The sequence below is a fragment of the Tachyglossus aculeatus genome, chromosome 17, assembly GCF_015852505.1.
Source record: "Tachyglossus aculeatus isolate mTacAcu1 chromosome 17, mTacAcu1.pri, whole genome shotgun sequence".
In the NCBI taxonomy this organism is placed as follows: domain Eukaryota; kingdom Metazoa; phylum Chordata; class Mammalia; order Monotremata; family Tachyglossidae; genus Tachyglossus; species Tachyglossus aculeatus.
Window position 1 is genome coordinate 51994275 of NC_052082.1, and position 20961 is coordinate 52015235.

Sequence of the window (20961 nt, forward strand, 5' to 3'; positions counted from 1 at the left end):
GGTTTGATGTCTGAACAGCTGATTTTTGCATTGGGCACCTTTTCATATCTTCAGGAGCAAGAGTGGGAGTGGGGGGGTGAGGTGTGTGTGTATAATGGCATTTATTAAGCTCTTACTATGTGCAAAGCACTGTTCTAGGTAGGTGAGAATATTCTTCCCTCTCTTACTTCCTCCTCTCCCTTCTCCCACTCTTCCAAGGGTCTATCTCATACAGACATTTCATCCTGAGGGTGGGAAGGCCCCAGTTTGGCTTGGGATCAGATGTAGATCTTATCTTTGCAGGAAGCTGCAGTATCAGGAGTTGGCAGCCTCACCCTTCCTGTTCTCTGCCCAATTTCATTCATTCATTCAATCGTATTTATTGAGCGCTTACTGTGTACAGAGCACTGTACTAAGCGCTTGGGAAGTACAAGTCAATAACATATAGAGACGGTCCCTACCCAACAATGGGCTCACTGTCTAGAAGGGGGAGACAGGCAACAAAACAAAACATGTAGACCGGTGTCAAAATTGTCAGAACAAATAGAATTAAAGCTATATGCACATCATTAAAGTAAATAGTAAATATGTACAAGTAAAATCAATACAGTAATCTACAAATATTATATATATATATACATACATATATATATATATATATAGGTGCTGTGGGGAGGGGAAGGAGGTAGGGCCGGGGTTGTGGGGGAGGAGAGGAAAAAGGGGGCTCAGTCTGGGAAGGCCTCCTGGAGGAGGTGAGCTCTCAGTAGAGCTTTGAAGGGAGGAAGAGAGCTAGCTTGGCGGATGTGTGGAGGGAGGGCATTCCAGGACAGGGGAAGGACGTGGGCCAGGGGTCGACGGCAGGACAGGTGAGAACGAGGTACAGTGAGGTACAATTTGCTGAGGTTGCTTGGAGCCATGGCCAGAAATTCCAACTTTAGCTCCTGCTCCCTTTTTTTTTTTTTCCAAACCAACTTTCCCTTTGTCCAGGCTGGCTTTTCTGTCCAGTCCTCCCATTATGCCAGCTTTTGCTTTGCCCTTCAATCTTTTATTGCAAGCCAACAGTACCCAAGGCATTGGCTCTGGCCTGTTTCTCCGTAGCCACTCCAGCTTGGATTGTGCCACCTCTTAAGCTGCTCCTAACCTATGGCTACATGCCACCCTCTCCCCACCTCACTGGGCACTGTATAGGCAGAAATTCCTGTTTCCCCTGGATAATCTTGTTTGAATTGGTCATCCCCTTTTAAACAGTCCCTTGTTGGAAGTAGATCAATCAATCAGTCAATCGTATTTATTGAGCGCTTACTGTGTGCAGAGCATTGTACTAAGCACTTGGGAAGTACAAGTTGAGTAGATGACTCAAGCTCTCCCCAGAGACTGTTCTGAAGCTGAATTTAATGCCAGCACTTTGCCCTGCTACTTCCTGTTCACGCCTTTGTATCAGCTAGACAGTTTAGTGTGTTAATTTACACAGACTTCCAAGCCTCTCCCCTCTTAGCCAAGATTGTGTTGCCCTTCACAGCTCATTGCTCAGTACTGGAACAGGGTGTGCTCCCAAACGACCTGAAAACAAATCTGCACCACCACAGTGTGCAAGACCTGTTCGGACACCCAGGTGTGATTTATTTATTTTACTTGTACATATTCTATTTATTTTATTTTGTTAATATGTTTTGTTTTGTTCTTTGTCTCCCCCTTCTAGACTGTGAGCCCACTGTTGGGTAGGGACCGTCTCTATATGTTGCCAACTTGTACTTCCCAAGCGCTTAGTACAGTGCTCTGCACACAGTAAGCACTCAATAAATACAATTGAATGAATACAGACTTTCCAGTTCCTGTAGCATCACCTGCTTTGAGCCTTTATGTGTTGATCTTCCTGGCATCTTCTGTACACAGTCCGGTCCCTGCCAACCAGCTAGGCATTCACATCATCAGTGGTACTTGAGTGGCATTTTGATCTTAAAAATCTAAACGGGAAGAAGATTATAAACTGCAAGAAGGGATTAACTTTCTGAGAATTGAGGGGAGTTCAGCATAACTAAGTGCTTAGTACAGTGCCCTGCACACAGTAAGTGCTCAATAAATACGATTGAATGAATACTCAAACTGAACACTATTACCCATCCCTTAGAGAAGCAGTGTGGCTCAGTGGAAAGAGCACGGGCTTTGGAGTCAGAGGTCATGGGTTCAGATCCCGGCTCTGCCACATGTCTGCTGTGTGACCTTAGGCAAGTCACTTAACTTCTCTAAGCCTCAGTTACCTCATCTGTAAAATGGGGATTAAGACTGTGAGCCCCGCGTGGGACAACCTGATAACCTTGTATCCCCCCAGCGCTTAGAACGCGCTTAATAAGTGCCATTATTATTATTATCCCCAAATAATCTCGGGGGGAAATGCAGGTAGTGTGTTCAGAGGGTGAGATCTTCTTTCCTTGTAAACTTGAGGACAGCAATCTTCTAAATCTTTTGTACTTTAACCAGTAGGAAGTACAGTGCTCTGCACACAATAAGGAGCACTGTTGATTGTCTAAAACCCTTTCATTTAGGTACCATAGAGGGTGGGTTTATAGCCGCACTCCAGGAGTACCTGCATCCTAAAAGATAAACTTGCCCAGCCCCAACCACCTCCCCCTATACACAATCCCCATGTTCAGAAATAGAGTTCTTCTGAGATGGAAAATCTGCCCTTCCTCTTTAGATACCCTTTTTCTATTTATACTTCACTGGAGTCTTGGGGAGCAGAGGATTCTCCCAAAAAATGTCCCGTCTTTAGCCATGTCTCTCCTTCCCTCCTCGCTCTGGCCTCTGTTGTCCTATCATTCATTCATTTGATCGTATTTATTGAGCCCTTACTGTGTGCAGAGCACTGTACTAAGCGCTTGGAGAGTACAATTCTGCAACAGAGACAATCTGTACCCAACAACAGGCTCCCAGTCTATCAGACATCCCATCCCATTTCCCTGTCTTCTGGTCTTTCTGCTTTTTACGTGCTTCCCAGGCCAAGGTGGTGGAGCCTGGCAGCTGTAAATCAGGCTGTGTCCTAACATCCTCTTTCCGAGGATGAGGTCCTAGAGAAGCAGCATGGCTTAGTGGAAAGAGCACAGGTTTAGGAGTCAGAGATCATGGGTTCTAATCCCGGCTCCTCCACTTGTCAGCTGTGTGACTTTGGGCAAGTCACTTAACTTGTCATCTGTATGACTTTGGGGAAGTCACTTAACTTCTCTGTGCCTGTTACCTCATCTGTAAGATGGGAATTAAGAGTGTGAGCCCCACATAGGACAACCTGATTACCTTGTATCTCCCCCAGCGCTTAGAACAGTGCTTGGCACATAGTAAGTGCTTAACAAATGCCATCATCGTTATTATTCTCTGTGCCTCAGTTCCTGCATCTGTAAAATAAGGCTGTCCATCCCCTCGCCCCCTCCTACCTCACCTCCCTTCTCTCCTACAGCCCAGCCCGCACCCTCCGCTCCTCTGCCACTAATCTGTTCACCGTGCCTTGTTCTCGCCTGTCCCGCCATCAGCCCCCGGCCCACATCATCCCCCGGGCCTGGAATGCCCTCCCTCTGCCCATCCACCAAGCTAGCTCTCTTCCTCCCTTCAAGGCCCTACTGAGAGCTCACCTCCTCCAGGAGGCCTTCCCAGACTGAGCCCCTTCCTTCCTCTCCCCCTCGTCCCCCTCTCCATCCCCCCGATCTTACCTCCTTCCCTTCCCCACAGCACCTGTATATATGTTTGTACATATTTATTACTCTATTTTACTTGTGCATATCTATTCTATTTATTTTATTTTGTTAGTACGTTTGGTTTTGTTCTCTGTCTCCCCCTTCTAGACTGTGAGCCCACTGTTGGGTAGGGACTGTCTCTCTATGTTGCCAACTTGGACTTCCCAAGCGCGTAGTATGGTGCTCTGCACACAGTAAGCGCTCAATAAATGCGATTGATTGATTGATTGAGACTGGGAACCCCACACGGGACAACCTGATAACTTTGTATCTCCCTCATCATCAATCGTATTTATTGAGCGCTTACTATGTGCAGAGCACTGTACTTGAGCGCTTACTATGTACAGAGCACTGTACTCAGCGCTTAGAACAGTGCTTGGCACCTAGTAAGCGCTTAACAAATGCTATTACTATTACTCCGCCTCTTAACTTCAGCCAAAGTGGAGGGTCCCAGGACTGGGAGATGATTATTCTATTTATTTTATTTTGTTACTATGTTTGGTTTGGTTCTCTGTCTCCCCCTTTTAGACTGTGAGCCCACTGTTGGGTAGGGACTGTCTCTCTATGTTGCCAACTTGGACTTCCCAAGCGCTTAGTCCAGTGCTTTGCACACAGTAAGCGCTCAATAAATACGATTGATGATGATGATTGTTCCTACTTTGATTGAAACTCCGCTGGGCCCTGGGCGTCCCTTTAGGTGCGGTGCAAGGCTGCAGGCAGTAGAGGGCGCCCTCTCCCCTCAACTAAAAGCCTCTCGCCCCCAGGGGTGACTGACTCCCCCAGTTATAGCTCATGGCCCGAGCCTGCAGCTTGGAAATATCATTCTTTTATATATAAATTTATCTTTATGTAGAGACAGAACTTACTACATGCCCAGCACTGGAGTAAAGACAAGATTATTAGGTGGGACACGGTCCTTATCCCACAGAATAATAATAATAATAATGTTGGTATTTGTTAAGCGCTTACTATGTGCCAAGCACTGTTCTAAGCGCTGGGGTAGATACAAGGTAATCAGGTTGTCCCACATGGGGCTCACAGTCTCAATCCCCATTTTACAGATGAGGGAACTGAGGCCCAGTGAAGTGACTTGCCCAAAGTCACGCAGCTGACAAGTGGCAGAGCCCGGATTCGAACCCCTGACCTCTGACTCCAAAGCCCGGGCTCCTTCCACTGAGCCACGCTGCTTCCCCCGATCACCTTGTGACCTCCCCAGCGCCCAGAACAGTGCCCTGCACATAGTAAGCGCTAATAAATGCCATTATTGGTATTGTGTCATCATTAATTAATTAGTTCATTAACCTCGCTTTTGCCTTCAAAAGCAGGCCCCCTCACTCGCCTGGGCGTCGCCTGGCGGTCCACATGGGGCTGAGGGTCTAAGTAGGAAGGAGAGCAGGTATTGAATCCTCCCCATTTTACAGGTAAGGAAACTGAGGCCTAAAAAAGTCGAACGGCCGGCCCAGGGTCACCAGCAGGTAAGGGGCAGAGCTGGGATTAGAATCCAGGACCTCTGAATACCCGGCCCGTGCTCTTTCCTCGAGGCCATGGCATGAGTGTGGCTGGAGAGACAAAAGCATGATGGGCAAACCTCATCACGTGGGGCACGTGGAAGGATGGCCCTGGCCTCTGCTTCCCCAGAGGCCTGGATGCAGTCTACCCTGGACACTCCAGACTTCCCCATCCCAGCTCTCTGAGAAGACCTGAGAGTTTCCCCTCAGGGCTGAGAAAACCCAAACTGGAGGCTTGCTGGCCCGTTCCACTAAATGCATACAAAAGTTGGGCAAAGCCACCCTAGAGATAGGCCCACGAGGATCCCGTTTCTTCCTCGAAACGGAGACAGCTCCTCTAGACTGTAAGCTCATTGTAGACAGGGAATGTGTCTGTTATATTGTACTCTCCCAAACCCTTAGTACAGTGCTCAGTAAATACCATTGGCTGGATGACTGACTCTCTGGGACCTCAAAGAAATCATCCCAACCCACGCTGAAGGCCAGGCCACTTGGCCAAGAGGGCTGCTGGGACCCTGAGTCTCCACCCAAGGTCCCCAAGGACTTGGCGCTCCACTCTTCCTCTCACGTAGGCTCCTTGTGGTCATGTCTACCAACTCTGTTGCATGGTCCTGTGTCATATCATATCATGTACATGTATGTACATGATGTGATATCATGTATCATGATACATATCACCTGTATATATGTATATATGTTTGTACATATTTATTACTCTATTTTACTTGTACATATCTATTCTATTTATTTTATTTTGTTAGTATGTTTGGTTTTGTTCTCTGTCTCCCCCTTTTAGACTGTGAGCCCACTGTTGGGTAGGGACTGTCTCTATATGTTGCCAATTTGTACTTCCCAAGCGCTTAGTCCAGTGCTCTGCACACAGTAAGTGCTCAATAAATACGATTGATGATGATGATGGTCCTCTCCCAAGCCCTGAGCATGGTGCTCTGCACATAGTAAGTGCTCAATAAATGCCATTGATAGGCTGTAGTTGTCTAACACTGGTTCTCAAGATAGGCGTTTACCCTAACGAGAGTTGGCCTGGCATGTTTTCCTGGAGCAAACTATTATCATTATTGTTATTGTACTTGAGTGCTTACCATGTGCCAAGCACTGTTCTTACTGGAATAGATATAAGGTAATCAGCTTGGACATAGTCCTTGTCCCCCATGGAGCTCACAGTCTTAATCCCCATTTTACAAGGTAACTGAGGCACAGAAAAGTTAAGTGACTTGCCTGAGGTCACACAGCAGACAAGTGGCAGAGGCAGGATTAGAACCCACAACCTGTGACTCCCAAGCCCATGGTCTTACCATCAGTCAGCCTGGGCACACCACCTTGCTCAGAGACAACAAGAACAGCCCCTGGTGACCTTGGATTAGGCCGCACCCTACCCCCACCGTCCCTGGCTCCCGTGCCGCCCGCAGAGTGAGCCGATGTTCTTGGGAGGACCAGAGCCACTTGGAGGCCCAATTCCTCTAACGCAGAGTGGATTTTGAAAATTCTAGGAGATCTCTCCTGCCTTCGCAGCCCTGACACATCTGCGCAGTCTATCTCGTTTTTCGTTAGACCCATTTTGGCATTTCACATCGTGGGCTGTACTCCGTAGATATCAGGTTTCCTGTGAGGATGCTCATCTCCGTTGAGAAGATTAGCTTGGCTATAACTCCTTTCTCTTCCTCCCCCAGGTGTGCAGGAAGAGGCACCGCCCTGGTACAAGCAACTTGACCCAACAGGTGAGGCAACTTGGAAGCTTCAAGCCCGAACAAGGGTATGTCAGCATTCTTGCTTCCTGTTTCTTCAAGGGTGATTTCGAGAGGTGATTAAAAATTCACAAAAACTTTCCTTGGGTAAGCAATTCCTTTGACTTTTTGTTCTTTCTCACCTAGGGCAGGGATTCCCAAGCCCTTTCCTGCTCAGGATCTTTTTGACTTTCCACAGGAGTTTCCAAACAGGAGGGTTGAGGCAGGCTCTGTCTTCTGTGGCCCACAACCATTTCTAGGAATTGTGATTCCCAGGAAAACCGAGATGGTTATCAAATGTCAGTGGATCTGAGCATGCTTGGCCTCTTCTGGTTTTCATGACATTGAGCTTCCATCCTGCCTTGTGCAACTCCAGGCAGGAAGGAGACATGATGTGGCAGCTCCTGGTCTCCACATTAGGAAGGCTGTGGTGGCAACTGCCTCTGTGGCAGTCACCAAGACTCAGGCTGTGGGACTCTAAGCTGCAAGGAGCCCCAAACTGGGGCCCCCTTGCCACAGCACACACTGCTTTTTTGTGTTAACTTTGTCTGTTGTCCTTTTCATGTTTCTGTTTTTTGTCTTCCCAGTCCCCTCTCCGCTTTTTTATCCTTGGATTGTGAGCCCCTTGAAGGCGAGGGATTGCAACTATTTCCCATCCATGTGCTTTCCCAGTGCTTTGCACAAAGTGCTTAGTAGTACTACTAACTACTACTACTATTACTATGACTTCTATAAGTGGGGACTCCAATTCCAAGAGGCTCGAGCTTTGAATCAATCCAAAACATCAGTCAGTCAACCAAAGGTATTTGCTGAATGCCTGCTGTGTGCAGAGCACTGTACAAACCACTTGGGTGAGTACAGTAACAGGGGAATTGGTAGAAAAATTCCCTGTCCACAGTGAGCTTACAGTCTAGAGGGGGGGTCATTTGCCAAACCTCAGGTGGGGTATTTGGAGAGACTGAATTTCCAGGAATATTGGATGCCCCTGGATCACCTTAGTGGACCATCTGTGGGCCTCCACAGTGGGCCTGTCATCAGCCCTTATTTCCCTGCCAATTCCACCAGTGTGTCCTAATGGCACCCATGAGCCCAGTGTCTCTCTACTCAAACAGGAGTCTGGGGGAAAGGTGAATGATGAAGGAATGATCTCCTTCAGACCCAGCAGGTTAGGTTTGGGTCCAGGCTGGTCGATCAGGGTTTCCGTGATGCGGGTTTTCACCCGGACAGTAGTGACCCCCTCCAGGAGTCTGAGGTAACCTCTGGCCAGAGATCCCTGGGAGGCAAGGTTGGGTTTGGGTCCTCCCTTCTTGTTCATACCAGCGGAGCCCACTGTTCTCACCCTGTGCAAACATGGAAATGAATCATGGGCATTTGGTTGGTCCAGAAAGATGCCCAACCAGCCCTTCAGTCCCTCCTTCTCTCTTCGGAAAAGCAAATGAAGCAGGACTTGAAACAACTTTCTTTGGTTCCAAAGGTAACAATTTTGAGTGAACTGGAGCCGGTCGCTCTGTTGTTGCTTTTGTGTTTTTGTTCACATTTTCCCACTCACGAAATTAACCAGTCACTCCTCTCCGAACTTCCGACAGGTGTGCCCAGAATGCGGCGCTCCTTAAAGGTGCAGCCTGGAATTCTAAAGGCAGGAGAACGAACAACCTTTGCCCTCAGGGATCTTGCAGGCCAAAGCAGAGCCTGGACGATTAGAGATCCATCAGCCATGAATAACATAAAACCCAAGAGACAGGAGCATAAAACTGGAAAGTTACCTGGGGAAGCAAACCACAGAAATGTGTCTCATGATACAGGTTATCCAGATAAATATAAGGAGTGAATTCCTGGAGTGGTTGGAATGACCAGAAACAGTTGGAGGTAATCTGAGCATGCTGCCATTCCAGTAGTCTGGAATGGTAAGAGATGCTATTTGGGGAAAAAGGAGAGAGGCAGCTTGGCCTACTAGAAATAGCACAGAACAAGAAGTCAGGAAACTTAGATTCTAGTTTGAATTTTATTTATCATATTATTCTTTTCTCTCAAGCCTTAGTACAGTTCTTTGCACACAATAAGCGCTCAATAAATACGATTGAATGAATGGACACAATCCATGTCCCACATGGGGCTCACGGTATTAATCACCATTTGACAAATGAGGTATCTGCGGCACAGAGAAGATAAGTGATTTGCCCAAGGTCACAGAGCAGACAAGTGGCCGAGCCGGGATTAGAACTCAGGTCCTTCTGACTCCCAGTCGCATGCTCTATTCACTAGACCACGCTGCTTCTCACACCCGCTGTGTGACCTCTGGGAAGTCGCTTTACTTCTTTGGACCTCAGTTTTCCGTAATATGAGGATGGAAGACCAGTTCTTCCTCTCTGTCAGACTCTGAGGCCCATGTTGGGGCAGGGAACTTGTCTGATCTGATTATCTTGTATCTACCCTAATACATAGTGCAGTGGTTGGCATCAAATTAATGTCAAGTGCTATCATGATGATCTAGGGGGAGGGCAACCCAGACAGAAGGAATGGTGTGTGCACCATTTTAAAGGGGGAGAAGGGGGGTAGGGGGAAGCTGGGGCAGAGGGCACAGGCCAGCAGTGAGGCCAAAGTGGAGTGCTGATTGTGTAAGGCAGGGCAGAAGCCTGGACTTTAGAGGAGAGGGACTTCCAGAGCTAGGGGGAGAGAGTCGCCAGGCCAGGCCCCTGGGAGTGAACGGGCCAGGGCTGTTGGGGAAGGCAAGAACTCCCAGGGCCAGACACAGTCTGCCTGGGCAAGTCTGTGCTGCGTGTCCACTGACTCCAAAGCCCTGCGCTGGGTCTCTGGAGAGTCAGCAAAAAGACCCCACTGCTGCCCACCCAACCGGTTGGGTTTGGGTCCAGGATGGCCGGGCTAGTGGGGGTTCACTTGGGCAGCAGTGACCCCCTCCAAGGGGTCTGAGGTAACCTCTGGCCAGAGATCCCTGGGAGGCAAGGTTGGGTTTGGGTCCTCCCTCCTTGTCCTCCCTCTGGCTAAGTGGCCAGAGATGCCCAGTCCCAGCTCTGGGCTCCAGGGCACCAGACAGCTCCCCAACCCCAACCCCAGGCGGGCACCACAGCTTCCTGTTCCCCCAACCACCCCAACCATGTGACTGCCTCTCGTGCGGCAGTGGGGCCATGCCCCAAGTCCCCTTGCTGTTCCTGTGGGTCCCAGGCAGCAGCTGCACCTGTGAATGGGAGGGAGCACACAGCTAGAGCTACAGCTGCAGTTGGGAGGTGGGGTGCCCACCGCCAAAGTAGCAGGTTGGGCAGCCTGGGAAGTGGCAGCTGGCAAGCCCAGGCAGGTGGGGGTGGGGTGCAGGGATGGGTGAGGCTCCAGGACAAAAGCAAGAGAGGAGAATATGAGGCCAGAGGGGAGGGGGAAACCCAGGGCAGGAATAAGGGGTGGAGGGTGGGGTGGTGAGTCCAGCAACATGAAGCCCTGAACTAATGCCATCGTTATTATTATTATTTAACCGTTAGACCGCCCAACCTCCACACCTGTGCAATGGAGAGAGGGCCCACCCAAGGGCTGAGGGTGGGAAACCCCCTCAAAAGGCCAGCATTTGTCTGTGTGTCCAAGGAGGCTGGAACAGCCTCCATCCCCCCCATCTTACCTCCTTCCCTTCCCCACAGCACCTGTATATATGTTTGTACATATTTATTACTCTATTTGTTTTACTTGTACATATCTATTCTATTTTATTTTGTTAGTATGTTTGGTTTTGTTCTCTGTCTCCCCCTTTTAGACTGTGAGCCCACAATTGGGTAGGGACTGTCTCTATATGTTGCCAACTTGGACTTCCCAAGCGCTTAGTACAGTGCTCTGCACACAGTAAGCGCTCAATAAATACGATTGATGAGGAGGAGGAGAAGAGGCACCTCAGAGAGCAGGTTCGCTTCTGCTCAACTCCCTGAGAGCTGTCTGCTGAGCCAGTGGGAGACAGCCGAGGGGACACCGAGGCTAGATGGGCCATCTACCTTCCGGTTAGTTGTCCATCATGTTCAAAGATGCTGCCCTCCGGGTTGTGGCTGAAATTCACCTGTGATCAGAATAATTGTGATCCTTGCCAAGTGCTTACTAGGTGCTAATTACTGTCAGATCAGATACCGTCCCTGGCCCACCCGGGGCTCATGGTCTATTTTAAGAGGGAGAACAGATGTTGAGTCCCCATTTTACAGGTTAGGGAACTGAGGCACAGAAAAGTGAAGTGGTCTGCTCAAGTCACACAGCAGTTAAGTGGCGACTCCGGATTGTTTCCGCCAGGCCACGCCGCTTCTCACGATAACTGTGTGACCGATGTAATGCCCACGGCATCGTGGTCTCCTCAGTGCCTGGTACCCACCACGCAGAAATGGGTAAGGCCAACCTGATAACTGAAACCGGCCCCAGATACAGAGGCCTTTGTACTGGTCACTCACTCTTCCAGAGTCCGGAACTCTGTCAGCTCCAGTGGCCTCTACCACTGGCCACTTCCTTTCTCTTCCCAACTCCTTTCTCTTCCCAGGAACCAGCTTGGAGCCACCATGATTTGCCATGGTGGTCCCAAGTAGCAGATCCAGAGCTAGTGGGGCATCAGTGCCAGCCTCTCCTTTGTGGAGGCTTTGCCTGGTTCGTCTCCATCCCAGTTTCACCCAAGTCACGGAGAAGCAGTGTGCGCTAGTGGGAAGAGATTGGGCCTGGGAGTTAGAGGACCTGGGTTCTAATCCCAGCTCTGCCACATACCTGCTGTGTGACCTTGGGCTAGTCACTTAACCTCTCTGTGCCTCAGGTCCCTTATCTGCAAAATGGGGATTTGTTACCTGTTCACAATCCTTCTTAGATTGCGTGCCCCAAATGGGGCCTAATTATCTTCTGTCTACCCCAGTGCTTAGTACAGTGCTTGCCACATAATAAGCACTTAAATACCACAGTTACTATTTTTATTATAATTGTTATTGTTGTTACCATTAGGGACCCGCTGGTTAAATAATCCACCCTTTTAATCTGAGCTACCCTGTGTGTGTTTGCACTTTCCTGTTGTACACGTTTTATCTGCATTCTCCTTCCTGCTTTCACTCTTTGTAAATATTTTATCTTCACCATTCAATCATCAACTCCTTGAGGGCAGAGAGCACTTGTCTTCCTCCTGGTCTGTCTAAAGTGCTTAATACAGTGTAGGCCACTCAGAAATTGCTCAATATAATTTATTGAACACCTGTGTGCAGAGCACTGTACTAAGCACTTGGGAGAGTACAGTAATTAATCAATCGTATTTATTGAGCGCTTACTGTGTGCAGAGCACTGTACTAAGCGCTTGGGAAGTACAGGTTGGCAACATATAGAGACAGTCCCTACCCAACAGTGGGTTTACGGTCTATAATTGTGGTATTTGTTACACATGTACTCTATGCCATGCACTGTACTAAGTGCTGGGGTACATACAAGATAATCATGGCAGACACAGTCCGTGTCCCACATGGGGCTCACAGTCTAAGCAGGAAAGAAAGGTATTTACTCCCCATTTTACAGAGGAGAAAATTTACAGTAGGTTTACTTTGAAGAAATTTCTAGTAGAATTAGTAAACACGATCCCTGCCCTCAAGGAGTTTACAATCTATCAGGGAATATGCTAAACTAAATTACAGATTGAAGGAAGTAGAAGAGGATAAAGATGTGGACATAAAGGTATGGGTGAGTGGTGAGCACCCAAATGCTTAGGTGGTATGGGGATATAGGGTGGGGAGATGAGAAATTAATTGTGAAAGGTCTTCTGGAGTAGATGTGATTTCAGGAGGGCTTTGAAGAGAAGGAGAGCAGTGTCCTTCTGGACATGAAGGGAGAGGAAGTAAGAAGTTAGTAGAGGGAGGGATGAGAATGAGGCATAGTGAGCTTGAGAGGACCAGAGGAAGACAACTGGGAGGTAGAAGGAAAAGATAGTACAGTGCTCTGCACGCAGTAAGCGCTCAATAAATACGATTGAATGAATGACTTGAATAGTGGCCAAGTAGGTGGGAGAGACCAGATGGCATTTCTTAAGGACGATGTTCAGGAGTTTCTGCTTGGTGCAAAGGAGAATGAGTATCCATTGGAGGCTTCTGAGGAGCGGTCAGATGTATGAATGCCATTTGAGAAAAGTGATCCGGATAGCCGAGTGACGTCTGAATTGGAGAGGGGAGAGGCTAGAAGCAGGGAGGTCAGTGAGAAGGCACTCAGTAAGTATCGTTGATTGTTTTTCTCCTGATGCAGCAGAAACCCTCCCTGAGTCACCCTAGGCTGCCTGAGATGGAAGGTGGGTGGACAGGAGTGTCCAGTGTGGATTTTGGGTGCTCCCTGAGACAGTTTGAGAGCACTGACTCTCTTTGCTCAGCCCTGTGAAGTTCCAACCTGTAATCAATTCTGTCTTCGGGCCTCTCCTCCCTCCCCCCGACCAATTTCAAAAGGCAAGTCTGGCAGCACCAGAGGATAACAGAGACTGCGAAGCCCCCTAAGGGACAGGGGTTGGGTCCAAATCTACCTGCGTATTCTCTCCCAGTGCTTAGTAATAATAATAATAATAATAATAATGATGGCATTTGTTAAGCACTTACTATGTGCAAAGCACTGTTCTAAGCGCTGGGGGGATACAGAGTGATCAGGTTGTCCCACGTGGGGCTTACAGTCTTAATCCCCATTTTACAGATGAGGGAACTGAGGCTCAGAGAAGTGAAGTGACTTGCCCAAGGTCACACAGCAGACATGTGATGGAGCCGGGATTCAAACCCTGACCTCTGACTCCAAAGCCCGTGCTCTTTCCACTGAGCCACGCTGCTTCTCTTAGTACAGTGTTTTGCACACAGTGAGTGCTTAATAAATATCATTCCTACTACTTTTTGTGGTATTTAAGTGAGAAGCAGCATGGCCTAGTGGATAGAGCACAGGCCTGAGAATCAGAAGGAGCTGGGTTCTAATTCCAGCTCCTCCACTTTGCTGTGTGACCTTGGGCAAGTCATGCAACTCCTCTGTGCCTCAGTTACCTCATCTGTAAAATGGGGATTAAGATTGTGTTGCCCATCTGGGACATGGACTGTGTCCAACCTCATTAGTTTTTAATCTACCCCAGTGATTAGTACTGTGCCCGGCACAGAGTAAGTACTTAATAAATACCCTTAAAGAAAATAAAGCTCTTTCCACTAAGCCACGCTGCTTCCCATGCTCCTTACTGTTGGAGAGAGCAAGGGCCATTCAGTCAGGCAGTCAACTCCTAACCCTGACCCCTGCCCCATCAGCATTAAACCTCCCAGTTTGCAGAACGCTTTACCAAGAGGGAGTTGCACAGCGTCACCTTTATGATATGCCAATGTTTGTCCCCACCGTCCCACCAAGTTCAACGAGAGTACACCAGCATTGCTTGGTACCTGTATAGACTTGGTACCTGTATAGACCATAAACTCCTTGAAGGCAGGGTTCATGTCTACTAATTCTGTTGTACTCTCCCAAGAGCTTAGTACAGTGCCCTGCACCCAGACAAATAACGCCACCATCATCACCTGTATATATGTATATATGTTTGTACATATTTATTACTCTATTTTGCTTGTACATATCTATTCTATTTATTTTATTTTGTTAGTATGTTTGGTTTTGTTCTCTGTCTCCCCCTTTTAGACTGTGAGCCCACTGTTGGGTAGGGACTGTCTCTTTATGTTGCCAACTTGTACTTCCCAAGTGCTTAGTACAGTGTTCTGCACACAGTAAGCGCTCAATAAATATGATTGATGATGATGATGATGAAGACTACCCAACAGAGAGCACTTAGGAAGGCAGCCTGCTTATCTCCCCCTCTAGACTGTAAGTTCACTGTGGGCAGGGGGTGCGTCTGTTATATTGTATTCTCCCAAGCGCTTAGTACAGTACTGTGCACACAGTGAGCACTCAATAAATATAATTGATTTAGTCCACCTGTCTTCCAAGCCCTCCTGAAAAACCACCATTCTTCACACTCATTTCCGCCACCCAGCCACCCTTAGCACTTATCTATATATCGATCCGTGAACCCTAATCATCTATTCATTTTCACATTCACATGATTCATTCATTCAATCGTATTTATTGAGCGCTTACTGTGTGCAGAGCACTGTACTAAGCGCTTGGGAAGTACAAGTTGGCAACATATAGAGACGGTCCCTACCCAACAGCGGGCTTACTAGTTATATCTATATTTTTCCCCTGCTAACTCTGTCTACCATTTCTTCTTTCCTCTTCCATTAGATGATCAGCTTCTAGAGGACAGACACCTTGTCTCTCTTATTGTGTGTTCTCTAATGCTCAGTGCAGAGCACAGTAGGCACTCAGAACAGTGCTCTGCAGCCAGTAGGTCCCAGGAATGTTCTCTACACACGGTGGGTGCCCAGTACAGTGCCCTGTTCATAGAAGGCACCTCGTACAGTGCCCTGCTCACGGTAGATTTTGCCTGATGAATTTATGAAGTCGATGGGAAGCAGACTCGGGAAGCAGCCAAATGGTGTGCTCAAAAGCCCTGTATTTCCCTAGCCCCGGGAAGAAGCTTTGTAAAATGCAAGAGCAGCTCAAAAATCACTGGTCCGGCCAACAGCCTGGCCAGGGAACGCATCACCATGACTATACACTTCGGCTCCCCTCCCCGTTATGTAATAGGAGCGCCATGAATCGAGGCTTTCCTCTGGCAAGCAACTATTGAATCCAGCAGCCCGATTCAATCAACGGCCCCCTTGCCCAAGGGCCAACCCAGATTCCTCCGGGACTGCGGGGGGTCAGCCCTGCCCCTTGGAAACTGTCTTCCTTTCAAGAGGCTGCAGCTGGACAGGAAAACAAACCAGGCAGGCCCAGATTAATTCCGGAGCAGCGGCTTGATGGCAAACAGAGGCCTGGGGATTACACTATTATCTACTGTCACGCAAAGTTCCTGGACTGGAGTCAGGCTGGGGCCTCCCCCATCCTGGGGTGGAGGCCTGGGGTTTAAATAGGGCGGGAATGGGAGCCTGGGTTGCATTTGATCACTGGTCATTGTAGGAGGCAGAACCAGGGAGAAGCTGCGTTGAAGGTAATTTCTTTTCCTTTCGGGTTAATTTTCCAAAATGGGGTTTTAGATTAGCATTCGTGAATTGAGCAGAGGCAGACTCCAGTCCCCCTGTGGTCCTTATTCACAGGGACTGAGGGGAAGAAGAGTGGGGTTACTTCGCTCTGGGGCAAGTACTGCTTTTTCTGCCTTCAGCCCCCTTCTCTCTTTGCCCCTCTCTAACCACTCTCCCCAAGGACTCCCAAAGATATGGGTAAATCAGGTTGGACACGGTCCCTGCCCCACGTGAGGCTCACAGTCTAGGAGGGAGAACAGGGATCGAATCCCCATTTTACAGAGGGAAAACTGAGGCACAGAACAACTATCCCACCCCCACCCCTTCAAACCCATCAATGTGGGAGTGGGTGAATGGGCTCTAGAAAAGTCACTGGATAGCTGGCACCCCTGAGGCTCTTGCAGAGAGTTTAGAAAGGATTTCATCTCCAGCAAGCCAGAGAGCAAGTCCCGCTCCTCTCCAAAATATGCGCTTCCCCTCAGGGGCACAGCATAGATGCGTGACAGACTCTCAGGTGCATGGGGCTGTTATTTCTTTTCTGGACTGGACCCCCAAGTTCCTGGGGGAAGTGACTGTGGTCTCTCATCGCCACCCATGGCTCTCCCCATGCTTCCCCAGGCACCATGAGTAAAATCAGCGAAACCGTGCAGCACGCCCGTGCAGCTTTCAAATCCGGGAAGAGCCGCCCTCTGAAATTCAGACTCCAGCAGCTCGAAAACCTGAAGAAAATGATCACAGAGAGAGAAAAGGAGATCGCCGCGGCCCTCATGGGAGATCTCAACAAGGTACTCGTTCCTGGGTTTCCCCGCCAAACCCTGCTTTCTGTCACTGGGTCCCTGAGAGGCCTCCTAAGTCAAGGACTGGGAGCCCTGCCTGGGCCCACTGGGCTTCTTCTCACACTCTACTTTTTTTCTCTTTTTTTCCTAATGGTACTTGTTAAGCGCTTACTGTGTGCCAGGCACTGTAATAGATACAAAATAATCAGTTCGGAGGCAGACCGTGTCCCACATGGAGTTTCCAGTGTTCTTCCATGCTAGCAGACAGTTCCGACAAATTCCCAGCACCCAAAGGCACATCAAGCCAAATGCCACCTTGAGTACAAATATTTATCCTCAGCACTTATATATCTGTGTATATTCAACTACTCATTCATCTATTTCGTCCTTATATATATTCCTACTACTCCCGTTAATATCCGTGTTCTTCCTCTTGTGCCCACTGTTCATAAATAATTTGTCTGTCGGTCTCCCCATTAGATTGTAAACTTCTTGAAGGCAAGAACATGTCTTTTGTTTCCATTGTACTTTCCCAAGTGTTTAGTACAGTGCTCTGCACACAGGAGGTGCTCAATAAGTGCTATAGAGTAGGATTGTCCTGGTCATTTTGGCTCTCTGAGAAGAGGCCTCTCCTAGAAGAGGTTGCTGTGCTCTAAATCCTGCTGGGCTTTGTGTCTTTAACCCCCTAGACCACCACCAAGACAACTGGAACGAGGAAGGAGGGGCTTGCACCAAGCATTTAGCACAGTGTATTATACCCAGTAGGCGCTCAATAAATACCATTACTCTTATTTTCTAAAATGGTATTTGTTAAGTGCTAATTATGTCAAGCACTGAACTAAGCACTGGGGTAGATTCGAGATCATCACTTCGGACGTAATTCCTGTTCTACACAGTATTCACAGGGGAGGGAGAACTGGTATTTCATCCCCATTTTATAGATGAGGAAACTGAGGGACAGAGAAGTTAAGTGACTTACCCAAGGTCACACAATAGACAAGTGGCAGGGTCAAGATTTGAACCCAGGTCCTTGTGCTCTTTCCAGCTCCAATAGCAACTGCCAGCTTTGACAGCTTGTATACACACATTTTCATATTTTACCCTGGTAGAGGGTAAGCTCCATGTGGGCTGGAAATGTGATGCTTTGTTATTCTGTACTTTCCAAGCACCTAGTATGGTGCACTGCACCAAGTGGGTGGCATTCATTCCTTCATTCAGTCGTATTTATTGAGTGCTTACTGCGTGCAGAGCACTGTACTAAGTGCTTGTTGCAATTGGTGATAATAATGGTATTTGTTAAGCGCTTACTATGTGCCAGGCACTGTTCTAAGCGCTACTTCTACCATTACATGTGGGCCTCTTAGATGATCTTAGTCAAGTTGCTACTCACTCAGCCTCTGTCCCCTGTCCCAAAGGAGGAAACAGAGACTGCTCATGAAGGTAAATTAGGTAATTAGGTAAATTAGGTTGGCAGAGGGAGAGAGTCAGGCCATGGCTGAGAGGAGATCAGCTGGCAGGGCCAAGAAAAACCAAGAAGGTGCTCACCGACAGTTGCGTGTCTTCTCCTGAAACAGTTAAATTCCCATTTCTGTGTGGTCGGGCTGTCTGCCTGGCCTCAGGAATTGCTGCCCTGAGTGATCTCTTCAGTTTCTGCAATCAGGGGCCTGTCATTCCAGAGTGAATGGGACGCGTACTACGGAGAGATGATCTACAGCCTGGAGGAGATTGACAGCATGATCCAGAAGCTTCCCGAGTTTATGGCTGATGAGCCCGTGGAGAAGACACCCCAGACTGCGAACGATGAGGCCTACATCCACTCCGAGCCGCTGGGCGTGGTCTTGATCATCGGCTCGTGGAACTACCCCTTTAACCTGACCATCCAGCCTCTGGTCGGAGCCATCGCCGCAGGTAGTGTCACCCTGGTTGCTTTCGGCTCCCCTCCCCTCCCCAGTACCCCTCCCACCCCAAACCACCACCACTCACTGGTCAGACTCCTTCTGAAAGTCGAGATGGTGCCCCTTTTCCTCTCCAGTTAATCCCTCACCCCTCCTGCACTTCGGATCATGTCCATGCGTTCCAAAGTGAAGCAATTACTTGGGGAATACACCCTGTGAAGATGGTCGAACTGTCGAACATATATGTTGCCAACTTGTACTTCCCAAGCGCTTAGTACAGTGCTCTGCACACAGTAACCGCTCAATAAATACGATTGATGATGATGATGTCAGGCTGAAGATGTCCTAGCTGAACCAGTCGGTCTGTCTCCCTTTCAGCCACATCTCTTACCCGTCCAATTCCCCACTGACACTAGTGCCCTGTGGTCCTCCCAACACATTCCTACCAACCTCCCACAGATGGACCACCTCAGGGGTGGGGAGCCCCTCGACCCGGCCTCTCATTACCACCCCTCTCATTCATTCATTCATTCAGTCGTATTTATTGAGCGCTTACTGTGTGCAGAGCATTGTACTAAGCCCTTGGGAAGTACACGCCGGCAACATATAGAGACAGTCCCTACCCAACAACGGGCTCATAGTCTGGAAGGGGGAGACAGATAACAAAACAAAACATGTAGACAGGTGTCAAAATCGACAGAACAAATAGAATTAAAGCTCTATGCGCTCAGCCTCTTCATCACCCCACCATCCCAGAGGGCCTTTGGAGGGTTAAGTGCTTCCGTGTCATGGCAACACATGATGTGTCCGGCGGGATGGGTGCAGGGACTAACCAATTTTATAGATTTTATCGGGAAGTAGCATGGCCTAGTGGAAAGAGCGTGGGTTCAGAAGACCTGGGTTCTAATCTCATCTCTGCCATGTACCTGCTGTGTGACCTTGGGCTAGTCACTTCACTTCTCTGCACCTCAGTTCCCCCATTTGCAAAATGAGGATTCAATACCTGTTCTCCGTCCTACTTAATCCGTGAACTCTATGCAAGACCTGATAACGTAGTGTCTACCCCCAGCATTTAGTATAGCGCTTGGCGCGTAGTAAGTGCCAAGTAAATATAGTAAATATTCCAATTATTATTACTATTATTATTATTACCACCAACAAAGTCAGTTGACGAAGAACCACAACTTCAGTTCAAAGACCTTGCTGGTGGGGTCGGTGGCGGCTGAGTGGGTTCTGATCTAGAGATTGGGTCTGGGGTTTCCAGCTTTCAGGGCTAGGGGAGGAAGGTGACTGACCCATGTGGTCTTTCAGGGAATGCTGTGATCATCAAGCCATCAGAGGTGAGCGAGCACACGGCCACCTTATTGGTGAAGCTTCTTCCCCAGTACCTGGATCAGGTAGGTCAAATGCCCATCCGTGCTGGGGCAAGGCTTGTGGTTTTTCCGGGTCCTGTAGGTGATGTCGGGAGGGATGAGGGACCCTGGAGTCCGGGATGGGCCTGGGGGATTCTCTCTGCTCTCTGTCTCCCGTAGGATCTGTACCACGTCGTCAGCGGTGGGGTCCCGGAGACCACGGACCTGCTGAAGGAGCGGTTTGACCACATCTTCTTCACGGGGAGCACCGCAGTTGGGAAGATTGTCATGGCGGCCGCAGCCAAGCACCTGACCCCCGTCACCCTGGAGCTCGGGGGGAAGAGCGCTTGCTACGTTGATAAGGACTGCGACCTGGACATTGCCTGCAAGTGAGTTTCTCATGTCAGGGTGGCGGGGCGGTTGGTGAGAGTAGTGACTTGGATGAAGCTCAGAGGTCTGGGGAGGGGGTGGTGAGGTGGCAAGTGACCACCCAGGCCTGTGCCTTATCACTGTATCTGAGGAACTGACCAGAGTTCTCTCTTAGGGCTCCCTTGGTTAGGGATCTTGACCAAGGCTGGGTCAGCAAGACCTAAGGACCCCAGGGAGATGGGGGCAGACACCTGATCCACCGCTCCATCAGGGGCTTGGCAGCTCATTTGAGAGACCTGGGGCACTCCAAGGGGCTCAGGTCCAACCAGGTTAATAATAATAACTGGGATATTTGTGAAACATTTACTGTGTGCCAAGTGCTGGGCTAAATGTAGGATAATTAGATCACACACAGTCCCTGTCCCACAAGGGGAAGGAGAAACGGTATTAAATCCCTATTTTACAGATGAGGAAACTGAGGCACAAAGTGACTTGCCCAAGTTTACACAGCAGATAAGGGGCAGAGCCAGGATTAGAACCC

General features: G+C 48.8%; 1 protein-coding gene across 3 annotated transcripts in view; it reads left to right on the plus strand.

Annotated features, from left to right (window-relative positions):
- ALDH3A1 (aldehyde dehydrogenase 3 family member A1) overlaps positions 1–20961 on the plus strand; it is a 31522-nt gene that overhangs the window by 1318 nt on the left and 9243 nt on the right. Inside the window, exons 2-6 of one of the 3 annotated variants that reach the window (XM_038759062.1) lie at positions 6898–7059; positions 16647–16813; positions 18481–18712; positions 20011–20096; positions 20232–20440. In XM_038759062.1, coding sequence (XP_038614990.1) covers positions 16652–16813; positions 18481–18712; positions 20011–20096; positions 20232–20440 — 689 coding nt within the window. In that variant the 5' untranslated portion in view covers positions 6898–7059; positions 16647–16651. Of the gene's footprint in view, positions 1–6897; positions 7060–15655; positions 15998–16646; positions 16814–18480; positions 18713–20010; positions 20097–20231; positions 20441–20961 lie in introns of those variants that run through there. The other 2 variants (XM_038759064.1, XM_038759063.1) reach the window with 2 other exon arrangements.